This window comes from Gymnoscopelus microlampas (assembly GCF_963454915.1).
Source record: "Gymnoscopelus microlampas genome assembly, chromosome: 1".
NCBI classification, from domain to species: Eukaryota; Metazoa; Chordata; class Actinopteri; order Myctophiformes; family Myctophidae; genus Gymnoscopelus; species Gymnoscopelus microlampas.
This window is the reverse complement of record NC_139962.1, coordinates 59,245,756-59,262,352: the sequence shown is the minus strand read 5'-3', so window position 1 is coordinate 59,262,352 and position 16,597 is coordinate 59,245,756. Positions and strand designations below refer to the sequence as shown.

At 41.0% G+C, this 16,597-nt stretch overlaps 2 protein-coding genes across 3 annotated transcripts; both read right to left on the bottom strand.

Moving 5' to 3' along the window:
- Positions 1-787: 787 nt before the first annotated feature.
- LOC311046280 (uncharacterized protein) lies at positions 788-4,944 on the bottom strand. Its single transcript, XM_084058498.1, has 4 exons — positions 4,904-4,944; positions 3,979-4,038; positions 1,810-1,974; positions 788-1,309 (listed from the first exon to the last, which is right to left on the bottom strand). Exons 2-4 carry the CDS (start codon positions 3,979-3,981, stop codon positions 1,094-1,096), a joined length of 384 nt encoding a protein of 127 aa, XP_083914624.1. The 5' UTR covers positions 3,982-4,038; positions 4,904-4,944; the 3' UTR covers positions 788-1,093.
- A 1,619-nt stretch (positions 4,945-6,563) lies between these two features.
- LOC311044578 (uncharacterized protein) lies at positions 6,564-14,749 on the bottom strand. 2 transcript variants are annotated; one of them, XM_084056268.1, is made up of 16 exons: positions 14,667-14,749; positions 13,450-13,508; positions 10,809-11,014; positions 10,341-10,452; positions 10,115-10,209; positions 9,976-10,029; positions 9,735-9,818; positions 9,590-9,643; positions 9,280-9,309; positions 9,082-9,120; positions 8,862-8,921; positions 8,702-8,761; positions 8,548-8,610; positions 8,042-8,280; positions 7,756-7,915; positions 6,564-7,152 (listed from the first exon to the last, which is right to left on the bottom strand). In XM_084056268.1, exons 3-16 carry the CDS (start codon positions 11,011-11,013, stop codon positions 7,028-7,030), a joined length of 1,380 nt encoding a protein of 459 aa, XP_083912394.1. In that variant the 5' UTR covers position 11,014; positions 13,450-13,508; positions 14,667-14,749; the 3' UTR covers positions 6,564-7,027. The 2 variants fall into 2 exon arrangements, with proteins under 2 accessions (XP_083912394.1, XP_083912395.1); XM_084056269.1 differs by lacking the exon at positions 9,976-10,029.
- Between the last annotated feature and the right edge of the window lie 1,848 nt (positions 14,750-16,597).

Sequence of the window (16,597 nt, the reverse complement as noted above, 5' to 3'; positions counted from 1 at the left end):
CACACATAGCTTAGTTGAAACAGCATAAACATCAACTTGTGGGTGGCAGCAATGACCGGGTTGTCACACACACACACACACACACACACACACACACACACACACACACACACACACACACACACACACACACACACACACACACACACACACACACACACACCCCACATGTCAACAGGATTAAATCACTGTCCAAAACTTAAAACTATGCATACCCAGCACATAACCCATCAGTCTGCATATACAGTAGTTTGGCTGCGGAAATCTCGGGTATGGACTAATTGATATTATTATTATATTGATATTGTGATATGAGACTAAATATCATCTGGGATTTTGGATATCGTAATATTGTAATATGGTGTAAAGTGTTGTCTATGAAAAAAATAGCTGATCTACACTCTCACAACACACCGCAACCTTGTGATCTTGTAGGTTGCCTATTCTTACTATTTAAAAAAGGGGGGAAATATATCATAAGCACAATACGGTATTTTCTGTGTTGTGATCTTGTAGATTGTCTACTCCATGGAATACCTGTATGTCAAGTTAGTATTGAATTTGATGGGTCGTACAGGTAGAGAGGGAGAGGAGCTCAGTGAGTCAACTACTAACTCGTATTAACTTCCAAGACAAACAAATGAAGTTATCTGTAGAGGTCCCCCCCCCCTGCTGTTGAACCAGGATTCAGGCATTGCCATGTTATGGCAACATGGATTGATTTACGTTAAGAAATGTAAGAATATGTTAATAGGGCTAATAAAAGGAAATAAAAAGGGAAGACATCTTGGAAACAAAGTCACGTGAAATTTTATTCCCTCCCCCCAAAAAAGACAAAAGCTTTTTTTTTTTTGTAAAAGACTCAGAGTGCCAGTAGATAAACCTTTGATGTTCTATTGGACTGTATCCTGTTGTATCCTGCTCCAATCAAGCTCATCAAAGTTCTTACAGAGTCAACGTCCAACAAAGTTCAACGGTTAGAACGATGTTCAGATCCCCGGATCAGATACATGACAACTCTTCGCTTTCCAAATAGAGAACAAACATATCATTGTTACAGAGGCAGACAGTACATCCTTTATGGGTGGAACTATTATGACCTGTGGGGAACTGTTGTGGGGATGGTTGTAGTTGTGTTGTCAGACTCGACTGCCGTCACGGGGCTGGACCCGGACCTGGTCACCTCCATGATAATCACCACCGCGATGATGACCAAGAATAAGCCGATAACCACGGCAACAAGCCTTCTGTTCTGACTGACGCGGTCCACGATCGATGGTCTCCTCCGCCTCTTCCCCGATGCTCGGCTCTGAAATGAAACGAAATGTTCCTTTTCAACAGCAACAAGCATGCGAGTCCTCGAAGACCCGAGTGGGAAATCGGTCGGATCAGCGGATCTACAAAAATATCTTTAAAACCACAAATCCCCATAGATGGAGTCACCTGATGTCATCAACATGACGTCATTAATATAACTACACTCCATATTTCCGCATGCCTGACACGGAAATCCGTATACTGTATGGGCATAAAAGGGACACAGACAGGCAGACGGCTACAACGGGTACTCTGACACGGGTACAGCGGCTATTGCATACCCGGGAGGGGCATACATTCCCGACTTGCATCATTCCCGAGTAGACTGGTGCCCGGAGTCTAGTAACGATCGAAGCCACACTCATTTTGTAAGAATTTCAAGTTACATTTATTATAGTCATTAATCCACTCCACATTTAGCTAAGGACCCTCTGGAACCCTCTGAAGCCCCTTTGAGAAACACTGATCTATACCATACAACTTTTCTCTCACCGCATGTTTTGGACAAGAAGGCTCTGCCTTCTTGTCTGCCTTCTTGTCTATCTTTGAGACATTTTCTGAACGTTCCCCGGTCTTCTCCGGTTTGTCATTCATCAGGCTCTCCTTCTGGTCACTGGCCGCCCGCTCCACCGCGTTTAGACCAGCCTTACTGTCAGCCTGTACAAGAGAAGAGACAGAACTGTTAGAGAGAGAGACAGAGAGAGAGACAGAGAGAGAGAGTTCTTGGATGTTCTCGGTTGTCAGCTGCATCACAGGTGACAACACGAGGGAGCGCGACAACGTGGTGGTGAGGGACTTTGTGAGGTGGAGCGAGGTGAACTGCCTCTGGCTCAATGCCGGCAAGACCAAGGACATGGTTGTGGATTATTGCAAGGAGCAAGAGGGTCGCTCCGAGTCTGGTCTCTAGTGTCATTCATCGGGAGATGGTGGAGAGATGGTGGATAGCTACAAGTTCCTGGGAGTGCACCCGAACAAACAACTGGACTGGACTGACAACTCTGATGTCCTCTGCAGCAGGGGTCTTTAACAGGGGGTCCGGGACCCCTAGGGGGTCCTCAGAGATACTGCAGGGGGGGGCGCCAAATCTTTGTGTGATCAGGATTTTTTTGATTTTTTTTACATGAAACACTTGAACCCTAGCATCCCTATTCTGGGGGGAACATTGGCCGAAAATAGACGATCTACAAGCTCTCAACGCATCGCAGACGTGCTGAGAGCTTGTAGATCGGCTATTTTTGGAGGAGAAGTTTGGAGTACAGGGGAAAAAGAGCATGCCAAGTACAGAGTTAAAGGTCAAGTTTATTGAGGGTTAAAAGTCGTTAAATGTCTGAAAATGCACATTAACATGAAGAGGGGGTCCCTGCTTCATCTCTCTCTCAGCTAAGGGGTCCTTAGCCTGAAAACCCTTGAAGACCCCTGCTCTACAGCAAGGGCCTTCTGTGTGCGTAACAGGATGCTGCATAATGTTCTATCAGTCCATAATGGCTAGCTCTCTCTTCTTTGCTATTGCATGCTGGGGGGGTTACATTAATGCCGGGGATACGAGCAACCTGAACAGGAAAGCTGACGGGGTGGAGGAGATGATGAAGGTGTGTATAGCGAAGAAGCTGGACGCTTTTATGGACAACCACTCTAATCACCTTCACTTGGAGATTGTGGGAAGGTTTAGCAGCAGGGATAATGGCAGGTTCATCTTCCCCGCAGGGACAACCAATAGTATGTTGTGCCTCTAGCTATGAAGATGTAGGCTATACGAAGCACACAATGGTGACTCAGGTCCCGCAGTAGACTAATTCCTCGGAAACAAGCAGTTCAGACGCTATTAGACATGTTTACATGTGCACTCTCTTGTTTGTTCCTTTGTCTTGCACTATGCTAGCAATGCAGAGGGTGTTTGTATGTTGCATGTCTTATCATATATATTTTTGCCAACTTACTGATGGTGTACTGGTGGTCTTTCCATCATGCTGTATCTACACTACTTTTCCCTGCCCTGTAACTTATATCTTTAACTGCTGTACTATCTTTTTTCCTTCGAATTTCCCTGGTGGGATCAATAAAGGTCTTATCTTATTAGCCTTATCTTACTACTACTGTTGTTGTACTTCTAATCTACTGTTATTACCTAACCACTGATTACAAAAATACTACTATTGGTTTAAAAGCTTTGAAAACATTTCTGATCTTCTGCTACGTTATGAACCATTCAGACTTTTCAGGTCGTCTGGGACAGGTCTGCTTTTTGATCCCAGAGTCAGAACTAAATGTGAAGAAGTTATTACGTACCGTATCTAGAACATAAACTGCAGGTCTGCTAACTCTCAGTTCTTTTAAATCAAAGCTGAAGACTTTTCAGTTTGCTGCTGCCTTTTATCTTTTATTGAGCTTTTTGATTTAATTTCTTGTACTGCACAGTAACTTTATTTTCTCATTTTTCGGTTGTATTCAAATCTCATTTTATAATGCGTTTCTTTTGTACTTTGCCTTAATGCTCTTCATGTTTTGTGTAAAGCACTATGACTTGCCTTGCCTTGCCTACACTACAACTACTGAATATGCCACCTAACAAACAATATAATAGTGGGTCATACATTTATACTGTAACAATCTAAGATGGAACCCATCTCTTTAAGATGTCCAATAATAAAAGTCCGGACTCACCATGTCTAATAGACGGCTTCTTCCAGTGTCAGGTTGAAGTCCAAAATACTGAGAGAAATACTGAGAGAGAGAGAGAGAGAGAGAGAGAGAGAGAGAGAGAGAGAGAGAGAATAACTCTGTTTTGGCAACACGAGGAGTGTATTCCTACAAGGAGGTCAGGTCAGTGGTGGACAAAGTACACAACCCCATTACTTGAGTCAAAGTACTAAAGTGAAAGTCGCAATGTTGCCCAAGAAATGGAGCCCTTGTTGTAAAAAGCAATTTCCACAGTTCATTTACAGGACATAAAACTCTCTGAAACCACCAAATGAATGCACTGACTTGCTTTCAGAGCCCTAAGCCACACAAAAGAAATGCTTGTAAAAACTTCAGCATAGAAATGCAATCGAATCGACAAAAAAGGACAGCCATTGTAATTTTCACACACACACACACACACACACACACACACACACACACACACACACACACACACACACACACACACACACACACACACACACACACACACACACACACACACACACACACACACACACACACACACACACACACACACACGCACACACATGCACGCACGCACACACGCACACACGCACACACACACGCTTGCGTAGGCGGCTAGACAGTGGAACTGCTGTAGATGCAGATTCCAGATCAACCTACCTTAATTCTAGATTCATAACTGTCCCATCAACACTGCTATCAGTGAGACAAGCTAAATAAAGACTGTATTAATTCACAACCAAGAAAAGCCTTCAAAAGGACCTACTTTTTTCTCTTTCTTTTCCCAGTTTGAGGTAATGTCCACTCAGTCAGTTTACTGTACTGTCAATCTCAAATGAGGTGAGACAGGTGGTGACAGGTAAATATTCTGTGGTCAATTGCATTTTAGAAAAGAAAACCTTAAGAGACACCAGCCTACCTGAGCTATGCTCCAGTCAAAGGTGACAAGTAACAACAACAGCCACCTTCATAGAAATGGGGTAAAGAAAATACAATAATGTGGTCAGTGGATCAAAGTAATAAAAAAGGAAGGGAATAAAGAGTAAAACAGATACTCTACTTAAGAATGGTACTCAATTAATTCTACTTTATAGATAGAATAGAATTCTACTCTATTCGGCCCACCACTGATGGGGAGACTGTTTTGAAAGTAGGCTATACCAGACTTCTGAATCCTCAGTAGGCCTATGTTCTTTATGCCACATGGATTGATTGATTGATTGATTGAATATTTTATTGGGCAAAAAATGTAAACATCACAATTACATTTATAATACTCTGTCTAAAAGGTCCGCCCAAAAAAGTCCTTGCGGCCTTGTTTCCATTGGGGTCCTTGGTATTCAATTCATAGACTGGAGATAGATTTGTCTCAAGAAAGAGTATTGTGTCAAATGTCACGTTTGGAAACACCTTATTATTAGTAGTAGTACTGTATTAACCTCCTCAGTGGTCAGTAGGAACACACTGAGGACACTAGCAGGAGCATTCGTCCAATGTGCGACTGGATACAAGACTTCCTGTCCGACATCAGGTGGTGAGAATGGGCAGCATCACATCTGACCCCCTGACCCATAGCACTAGAGCACCACATGCCTGCTGAGCCCTCTCCTCTACTCCCTGTACACGTATGACTGCACAGCCACACATGACTCCAACACCATCATAAAGTACGTGGACGACACGACAGTGACAGCGAATTGTCAACAATGACGAGTCTGACTATAGAGATGAGGTCAACTCACTGGCACTCTGGTGCCGGGAGAACAACCTCGCCCTTAACGTCGACAAGAAGGTGCTGGTTTTGACAAGGAGCTGATTGTGACATGACCCAGATAGCAAAAAGTGATTGAATCAACATTGTGTTTTTGTCAGGCTGAAGAGTGGAATCAACATTGATGTCTGACATAGAAAATAACATTGAAAGTGCTCGCTATGATCAACATGGAATGAACATTGAATTTTCAATCAATCCTGACAATGAATCAACCTTGATTCAACTAGGATATGATCAACATTGAAATGATGTAGAATTGCATCAACGTTGATTCAACTATATATATACATTGCATTATACATTGACACAATGTCATTATCAAAGGACCATTTCAACACTTTTTCAACCTTCCTCTGTATGTTTTTTAATATGCCTAATGAATAATAAAATAATCACTTTTAATCAAAATTGTATTATTTGGTGCATTTCCACCGGGAGCATGCTAAAAGTTGTCTACTCATGACATCACATCACAGGTTTGGAGCAACCCCTGCAGAACTTTAAAACACCAAATAGAGTAAAGTGATTTTTGGCTTAAATGAGACATTAAAAACATACAGAGGAAGGTTGAAAATGCTGAAATGGTCCATTAAGAATTTTACTGCTGTTCTCAACCTTTTTATACAAAGACCTCACATTACAGGAAAAACATTTGGGGACCCCAAACTTGATTATAATTATGCCATTCTAGGTGAATATTCGAAAATATGTTTAACAACTGCTTTACACCATGCTCTATGAACAAAGAAAGAGACAATTTATTCATTTAGTTATTTATTAAAGACTTTACAAAAATCTTTGCACATTTTAGCACACACCTCTGTGTCTCATTAGTTGTTGCTACATAGCTACATCATTTCTTTTTAAATCTTTTGAGTAAGAATTTGAACGTTTCATTAAACATTTTTTAGAACCGACCTCGGACCTAATGGGTTAGGGTTTCTGGTGGAGGAAGTGCCTTAAACAGAATTATCTGGTCATTTATTTGCCTTGAAAGTCAGCCTGGAGGTCTCCAGCACCGGAGAGGTGATCACTCACACCGGACAAGTGTTCGATGAGAAGGATCCCAGGAGAGCCAGATTTGTGAACAGAAATTATCAACAACATGGCAGCACACATAAGCCTGGCAAACACAAACAGGGTTGTCATACTCAAATAAAGTAATCATTCAGAACTATACGGACCCCAGTTCAACATGAACAAAACAGGTTTCCAATGATCCAACTCCCATGAAACCCACTGTCCTCCAACTCCAAACCATTTGTCCTTTTAACTCTTTGGCTTTTCTTTTCTTGGTACCCCGCCATTCCTCTCTGGTGCATAACGCAGCCACTTCTGCAGTGCATCTCTGTACAGCAATTCAGTCAACTTGCGGTCAAATTGACGAGCAGCCGCTGGGAAAAAAAGAAAAAAAAGAATACTTGTTATAAAGACATAAGAAAGCTGCAGTGGGCACGTTCCATTCCAAAGTGACATACATGTCCAGTGTCCTTTTTAGTGTGCCAGATTGCCAGGTGGCCTTAGGAGTACTTCACCCATTTTCAACCCCATAGTCATATAATTGATTCACACTAATGCTCGTAAAAAATGCCACCATTGTCTACTCTGTCTCAGTCAGAGGGCAGTGGACAGCTCAGAAATCTGCCAGTGACATCATGTTCAATGTCCATTAGCTTGAAATGATGCCACTGGTAGGCAGGTTTCTGAACTGTCCACAGGCAAAGACCACCTCTGAGACACAGAGTGAGTGAGACAGAAACGGTGCCATCTTATTGTGAGCATTACAGAGGACCACTTAAATGACGTTAAGGTTGGAAATGGGTGAAGTATTTCTTTAAGAGTGGATGCATGTTCCATCAGGCTCATTCCATGGTGAGAAAAATGCATCCATTCTTATTTACTTGAGATTACTTCATTAAATATCCATCATCAAAATTACCAAATACACTGTAGTACACTGTAGTAAACCTAGTATTTTGGGGTGAAAATTGACTCACCAAACATGCAGTCCTGCATCAGCGTGTCCTTGAAGGCCCTCTTCTGTCCCTTTCCTGCCCAGTTAAAGATGCTGGCTAGACTGTTCGTCATCGTAGTGGATAGCATTCGCCGGATCATATTTTCTGGATTGGTCCCTCCGACTAATGCCAGGCGAGTTGTCTTAACAGATTAGAGAGAAAATGGTTAGTGTGCTAAAGTGTACAGTGTGTCCACTCCTACAATTCCAGACATTATAAACAGTTTTCAAACAATACAATACATTTAAGAAAGTACAAAAATGTTCACCATCTTTCGACGGACTGTTTCCTCCTTCAGTGCAGCTTCAGCCTCATCAAACTGCTCCTCATTGGTGAGTGGCAGCACGATGGGGAAGTTATCTTCTCTCTGCGATTCAGGTCCAGCTCCGTGATTATTAAAGGTGGATTTAGCCATTTCAGTCTTAATAAACTGAATGTCCCGTGACATTTGCTTCACCTCCATGAGTAGCTCTGTAAGCATCCTGGTGTTTTTGTTGGCAGCAATGTCTTGAAGAAAAACAATTGGTTTTACATTAAATTTCAAGGATAGATTCACCATTTTCAATCATTTAGAATGACACTAAGCAACTCTGTGATAGCGTGAAGTCTTTGCACCCCTAACTTATAGTAACCATTAAGCGCTTAAATATTAAGCTTAAACACCATGACAAATTACATGAAAAAAAAAAACATGACAAAGACTGTAAAGTCACAAGGGACATGTTTCTCAATGCATCAGTAAGGTTAAGAAGTTGATCAGAAAATGATACTTGCCTTGTAACATTTGACTGGGCTCTCCTCCATGGAATCTTCCCCGTGGCGTTTCAGGACCTGATCCTGAAGAATCAACAACATGGCATCAGCATTGCACATTAGGTCATTGTGTATGGGGGAGGCGGGGGGTAAAGTGGAATAGAGGCATCTTTACCCAGGCCAGGTGATCTGAAGTCAGCTGATCTGGAGCCACGTGCGTTGTTGGCATCGAAGTCTAACAGAAAGAGAAAAGACACAAAATTGTTTAAATTGAACATGGAACAATTATGGAATTTTGCACAAAAAAAACAACATTTAAGATGAGAAATGCATACCATTCCTTGCTTGCTCTGATGGCACAGTGTGGTAGGGGCTGGAGTTATACATTGGCATTCCTAGGGAAAGACAGACAGAACAAAATAAGGCAAATAAGCACCATCAAAGTAGTTCTCAATGAGCACCATATACAGTAGCAAGTGTACCTACCTCCATATACCTAGTGCATGTCTGGTGGTATTAACAAAACATGATTTGAGAATGTGTTAGTTAACTCACCTTGATAGCCTTGGGGGTGGTGATGATTGCCAGCGAAGTCTAAAAAGAGGACAATCAAAATGTTCAAATATGTCAGTCTTTCCTAAGTTACAGTATGTCATGGCACTATAGCCAAGGCACAGCAACTGTTTAGTGATGGCTAATAAAAGTCACAAATGCATAAAAAGGCTCTAGTTGACACAGGGACAACAGACATACCATTTCTTACTTGTCCAGTGTGGTTCCCTCCTGAAATGGATAAAAATGACCGTAATTAGTCACTGTAAAATAGAAGTTCTCATATAATATCATGCCAAAATTAACAGCTCATTGCAAAATAGTGAGACACTGAATAAGCTACTCATATGCACTCAACTTTACATTTCCACCCATTTAACTAACATTTTCAGTCAGTGTAAGTGTAAGTAAGGCAGGACTAGTAATCCAACCGCCACCTATTGAAACATACTAGAGACACAATAAGTGTGGCTGAGAGAATCACATAGCTATATCTAGCCTGTCTACTCACCATCATTGCAGGGGTCCATTGACTCCAACTGTGCCAAGAAGCTTCCACCAAAGCCTAAAATGAGAGAACACAAAACATGAACGCTATCAAAAGCACATTTACAATCTGTCCACCCTGACTTATTAGTGTGAAGTGGTTCACTTACCATTATTAGGCATGTTATCCTCCGAGCAGCTTCCTCCCGAGGCGGAGCAGCTTCCTCCAGCGGCGGAGCAGCTTCCTCCAGAGACTAAAAGAAGGGAACACAAGACATGAATAGTGGACACTGTAACTTTTGAACACATAAACTGATATGTTTGCATGTATTGACAGAGGAACTAAATGCTTGTAAAGCTCTCATCATGCAATTACATTTTGTTCTGCCATATTAGTAAATAATGACATACCACTGCTTGCATTTAGTGTTGGCACCAAGGGGTACTGGCTTGATTCTGGCAGCACTGTATTAATAAATAAGTGGAATTATACATGGCGATACTTAAAGTAGGTGTAGCAGTTAGTGTCATAACTGACAAGTGTCTGTACCTGGAAAATGCACATCGGGTGGCTTGGCAAATCTTCGTTTCACACTGCTGTTTTCTGCCTCCTCATCTGACTCTACTGCGTGCACAGGATTTGCCCTAAAAAAATAACAACATTGGCTCCCAGGATAATTAAATTCATTGAGCAAGCTTTGAGAGAGACACTGTTCAGGAACCCATGGCCCGTTTCTGTTTAACCAAAAACCACATCACAAGGAATTCAACTGTACCTTGCTCTTCTTTTCCGACGTACATCTGCTTCCTCCTCAGATTCCAAATCAGTGGTTAGACATCCAGTATTCACATACTTCTCTTCATGTTGCTTGGCCTTTTCAAATGAGTCTGTAAAAGAACAAGCAGAAAATACAGCATGCTGATGAGGGGAAGGGAACTGGTTGGAATAACGTGTTCCTTCCATGCGCTACGTCCAACCAGGGAAACTCTCCCCTGTCAGGTGACAAGAAGGGCAGTTGGCTCTCATGCATTGAAGGAGGCATGAGCTCGGCCCTGGCCTCCCTAGTTTGGCAGAGGGAGAGTAGCCCCCAGGATTACATAGACAATTGGCACTGGGTGTAAAAAATGGGGTTACAAAATGGTGGGATAAAAATTCAAAATTAGAAAATACAGCATGACATTTTTAAGAAGTATGAGGAACAATTCACATCAGACAACAATAGCGATGCAGTGACTATACTTACCACAAGTAATTAAGAGCCGAATATTCTCATATGTCGTCCATCCTTTACGGGGCACCATGTGTTCTTTAAGGGCCTTTGAATAATTTGTGTTTTTTGGGGGCCATAACAATGTACCTTCCGTTGGATTGAACCAGCTGGCAAGAACTGTTGCAGTTCCGCCATTTGGAAACAGTACAACGCCCCAGAGCACCACCTCACTTTCCATTCTGTGTACAATAAATGAAATAAGAATATTAATAAAAAATAATTATGACAAAAAACATGAATTATAAGATGTCTACTGCAGATGAGCTATTGGAATAGCTATGAGGCCATTTCCCTCCGACTCTGGATACAGAACACATTTACGTTTAATACAGCTAAGTTTACCAACCCCGATATCATCACACAACTCTCTAACCTTGTATGTACCTATGAGGGAGGACTCGCAGGGATAAGTGTAATATAATTCTTGGTGTCTGAACTTTCTGTAGATCACATAGACCTCACCTTCTTCCTGGACTATATTCTGCACTACTGCAATTGTATCTCCCACCTGAATACAATTATCCCCCTGCTTTGTAGACAATGTAAAACGACAACTGGAGACCTTTCTGTACTGTAGAGCAACACTGAAATGTTGAGGAAGTGGACCATCAGTATGAATGTGCTGTAAAACTGGTTCATCTGTTGCTAATGGAACCTCAACATGTGGCATTTCTGACAGCCTTTTGACTACCTGTTGTAGAGGTTGGTGTGGCTTGCGTAAAAGATGCTTTATTTGGCCAAGATAATTCTCAAAAGGGAATCCTGAAACATTATCTAAAGGTCCAAATTGTTTGTATTCATCTGCTAAATGTATAAGCTGGTGAACACTGAACACAATCTCATCCCTACCATACAACTGTCCAAAGTGTCCCACAAAGGAAATCATCAATCTATGTGCAAATTCAACCATTTGGCCAGAAATTCCAGGAGACAAAAAAAAATACATGGCCACTGAAAACAACATAAAGTTGTCATAAAACTCACTGGGAAGGCAATCCTTCAGAACTACAGGACCCCAGTATAACATGAAGGATCGGAGCTCAGTAGCTTTCCAACGATCAAGCTCATTCAAACCTCTTGGCTTGCGATTGAATTCAACAGGGGTGTGGGAATGTAACACCAGCAGTTTGCTTGATATACTGTTAACTGTTTGTGAAGGAAGCCTAATGGCTAGATTGCCCTTTAACCACATATGCAACAGTTTTCTCATCAACCCAAGACAACAGAGGTGCATATAATCTATTGGGAATGAAGAAACCATCTTTACTATGCCTGTTAAAGGACTGAGTTTCTGTTTCAAGTGGTGTTCCTCATCAATCATATCACAATAACTCGAGTCAGTCCTCAGCCTGACATTCGTTTCAGGATATGTCATTTTGTTCCTCCACACACCCTCTTGATCACACTTGTCGCATCCTGAATATCCATTATGTGACTTAATATTCTTAACGTAGGCTCTGGCGGGAGCATCACACACAAATGAGGAAACCTGTACAATCAATTGCTTACCATTATGAACAATGCCATTAGCCAGTACATTTTTAAGGTCGCTAACAAATATCTGCAGATACTCAACAACACACTTTGGCTTGCTCAAACCACAAAATATACCGACAATAAATGGGGACTTAGTGTAATCACAATTCAGGATTGCAAGTATAGGCCAGAATTGAAGTCTTGAACTCCTAAAGAGGGGGAGACCATCTATATTGAACTGTAAAGTAAGAGTTGTGAGGTTTACTGGTAAACTCAAACATTTTAATCGTGAAAGTATTCCTTGCACCAATCCAAAATGATAGTACTCGCCACCTTGTATTTGAGTGGTTGCAACATGAGATTGCGTTCTAAGCAGAGTCCTTCCATCTTTAGGGAGCTTAGGGTGAAATAGCTTTAAGATGGACAGCAGAGCAGACAAAGCAACAAGACTAATGGAGTATGAAGTTGCCCAATATCTTAGGCTCCTTATAAGCAGATCCTGACTAGGCAGATGCTCCTCATCGCTGTCATAGTGACAATCTGATTCATCTTCATCATTGCCAGCTACACTATCATCTACATCATCATTTTCCATTTGCACATGATCTGATTCAACTTCATTTTGAGCTACTACACTACCATCAGCATTATCATTTTCCATTTGCACATGATCTGACTCAACTACATCATTGCCAGCTACACTGCCATCTATATGACCATTTTCTATGACAACATGTGAAGCTGGTAGTGCATCTAGGTGGGAAAAGTGTGAGATTGTGAAGGCAGGTTCCCTAGTCACACAGGGGTAAATATTTTCCCTTTGTACATGCAGAGTTTCCTCATATTCTTTAAGGATATCCTTCTCTATGTCCCTTACAGTTCTAATGACTCTACGTCTTTTAGCCCAATAAGAAGCCATCTTAACCTTAGGCCAATTCTAAAAACACCTTCTAAAACCTAACCTAAGTTCTCTGAAAATATTCAAATTCTTACAAAAAAAATAAACAAATCTATGTTGCCATATGTAAACCAACAACTAATGAGACACAGAGGTGGCTCCCGTATTGAAAGGTATAACAACGTATAGGTTACAACAGGTCTAAATAGAAAAGAGGTGGTGCTGTTATAATTATGTTACTTGGCCAGGCCTTGTGTACTGCAGTGAACCCTCCTCTCCAGTCTTCTTGTAGCACAACCCTGAAAATAGAGAAAAACAATAAAAAATATATATGCATTAAAAAATATATATATATTTTATTTATATGCCAAATTATTAATTTATCAGGTCCTTCCAGCATATTTTTAAATATATTAACATAAAAAAAAGTATATATATATAAAACTGAGATTAACCACTTCAGCCATATTTTAGACATAGGCCATTTGAAAATAGCAGATCTACAAGCTCACGTGTCACATCGTGACGCGTTGTGAGCTTGTAGATCTGCTATTTTCAAACATTTTACTTTGGGTACTTTAAGTATATTTTGATGCCAATACTTTTGTACTTTTACTCGAGTAACATTTTGAACAAAGGCTTTTTACTTTTAACAGAGTATTTTTTATATTATGGTATTGCTACTTTTACTTAAGTAAAATATCGGATTACTTCTTCCACCACTGTTTCCTCACATTTATCCCCAGAATAAACAGCCTCAGTGTAATAAGAGCTTAACTGTGCCTTGGAACGCCTGTTCATATGCTCTAGATCCCGCCTCCTATATCCGGTACATTTTCTCACACACACGCGTGCAAACACGGATGCAGTTCCGTATCCGGTCTGGACCGGAAGTGCTTCCAGCAAAGTGATATCCGTTTCAGTGTGGCTAGCAAGTTTAGCTAACCATGCACTGCCTTGTTAATTCACCATTATTAAATGAACCAACTACTTCACAGTGGTGCTGGTTACAACAATGTTTATGAAACTATTAAAAACGCTAATAATGTATAATTTTATACACACAGATAAGCAAATGAAAGTACATTTTAATCGCGAAACTAGCTAACAACATGGCGGCCTAACGTTAGCTAGCATGCTAGCTACCACTGTAATAATATGCAACGCCATTTATTAACACAAGCTACAAACTCCGGGCGGCACAAAGTTAACATTTAGTCAAATGATAACAGCCAGGTGATTGTATCTGAACGGGATAATACATTATATACGAACTCACTTACCAGTTAACTATTATCTAGCATGCTAGCTAATAATGCTAATAACAAAAGCTAACAAGCTCCGTTCTGTACTGTAGTTGCCACGGTAATAATTAACAAAGTTTAGCATGATGTAGTCAAACCATGACAGCCATATATGTGAATGGCAATCATATTATTATATTGTCAAGGACTTACCAGTTTATCTCACACTAGGACTTAGGACAGCAGTACTGTATTTGTCAAGCCAGTGAAGACAGAAATTCGCGCCAAGGTTTTCTTTGAAGACCTCAAGTCCCGTGAGATCTAGCTGGTCTCGCGAGTTGCTTGCGACTACCGTCTCGAAGGAGGGGGGGGGAGGGGGAGGGGTGCGACGGGCGGGCGGGGGGGGGGGGGGGGGAGGGGAGGAGGAGGAGGGGGGGGGGGCAATATCAGACGTAGAAACTATGTCATTTCAATGTTGGGCATTTCAACATTGAAAAACAATCATCTATACTAAATTGATTCAATGACAGTTTTTCAAATGTTGAAATGGTATCTGTAATTAAACATTGAATCAACATAGCTTTTTCAACCTTAACCAAAAATAACCAATCTGACCAAAATCCAACATTGAATTAATGACTTTTGCTATCTGGGGAGCCTTGTTCAGCAGCCTGATGACAGGCGGTGCTGTCAGGCTGGGCTTGGACCTCTGCTCTTCCCTGAACCTACCTGTGGATTATACCAGGGACAAGTGACTTGGATTTATCTCTGTCTGGACCTACCTGTGGATTATACCAGGGACAAGTGACTTCTCCTCGTGGACCAAGTGTCTGACACTTGTGTTATGCAAGTGTCAGTCTACCTTATGTGGATTATGTGGTTGACACACGCTGACACCTTAATCCCATGTACAGCGCACTGAATTTTCTGTCTTTTTATTCTTGTGTGTTTTTTCAAGCACCTTAACTAACATCCATAAGTATATCATGCACAGTATAGATCTCCTGCTATGCTCACGCACCTTTTTTATCTTATCTCAGTCAGGTACTTGTGTAAATATGTAGATACTTGTTTTGTTGTTTTTGTTCTCTTGTTTGATGATCTCCTTTCCCACTTGCTTCTTCTTCTTCCCTTTCTTTTTTTTCTATGGATACGATAGGAAGAAAATTAATTTCACTCACTTTTTTACTTCTGTAAACCTGTGATGTGACAATAAAGCTGATTCTGATGTCACTATACGACTAAGCATGCACCTCGAGGTACGTTAGCACCTCAAAGGAATTAAGAACAAAACTGCAGACCTCCCAAAACAAACTGGTCAGGTTAAAGGCCCTCATTATGCTATAGGGGATGGCTCGGGGTAGAGGACAGAGTAAAGCAACTTGCAAGGGGCCTGGTCTTCAACATAATGTGAGAAAACAGGGATACCCATGTACCTGTCAGACTACTTCAATAGCGTAAAAGACACACAGGCACAACACCAGAAGGAGCCTCACTGATCTCACTGAACCCAGTTTCGGCACAAAAAAAAGTCAAATTCATTGTACTGCTATGCCACCAGAATGTGGAATGCTCTACCAACAGTCATAAAGAAAGTGTGACTCCTACACTCCTTCAAAACCGTAAATTGTAAATTGCTGCAAATTGTAACCGCAATTTAACCCCCCCCCCCCCCCCCACTGTTTACTGTTAATATATTTTATTCTTATTACTACTTGTCGTGTATATGATGTTTTTTTTTGTGCATATTATTGTATATTATTGTTTGTCTTTAAATGTCTCGACTCTCGATGAATTGAATACACAGGACCTTAATGGAAACACGCCCTGAGGGCTTATCTGGGTTATCCTTTTAGCATCCTTTTGTATAAATCTGTGACACGGTGCCTTTTTTTTGGCAAACTTTTAATAAAGTATTCAATCAATATTAATATTATTGTTATTATTATTATCATTATTATTATTATTATTATTATTATTATTATTAGTAGTAGTAGTAGTAGTAGTGCATTTGTAAATATATTATAACGCACTTATAACATCACAGAACAGAATCACTGGTAACTTAGCAACAGGCCGCCATAAAACGTGTCTTTACTGCTGAAAACTGTCGTGGAAAACCTTCTTTTCGGCCATGGGTCCCA

Coding starts and splice junctions, on each gene's coding strand:
- LOC311046280 (XM_084058498.1), bottom strand. Junction 1,310..1,809: donor CTTCTTGTCCAAAACATGCG/GTGAGAGAAAAG, acceptor GTTTCATTTCAG/AGCCGAGCATCGGGGAAGAG.
- LOC311044578 (XM_084056268.1), bottom strand. CDS start 11,013: ATGGAAAGTGAGGTGGTGCTCTGGGGCGTTGTACTGTTTCCAAATGGC. Junction 9,819..9,975: donor AACACTAAATGCAAGCAGTG/GTATGTCATTAT, acceptor CCCTTCTTTTAG/TCTCTGGAGGAAGCTGCTCC. Junction 8,611..8,701: donor CTTCAGATCACCTGGCCTGG/GTAAAGATGCCT, acceptor TTGATTCTTCAG/GATCAGGTCCTGAAACGCCA.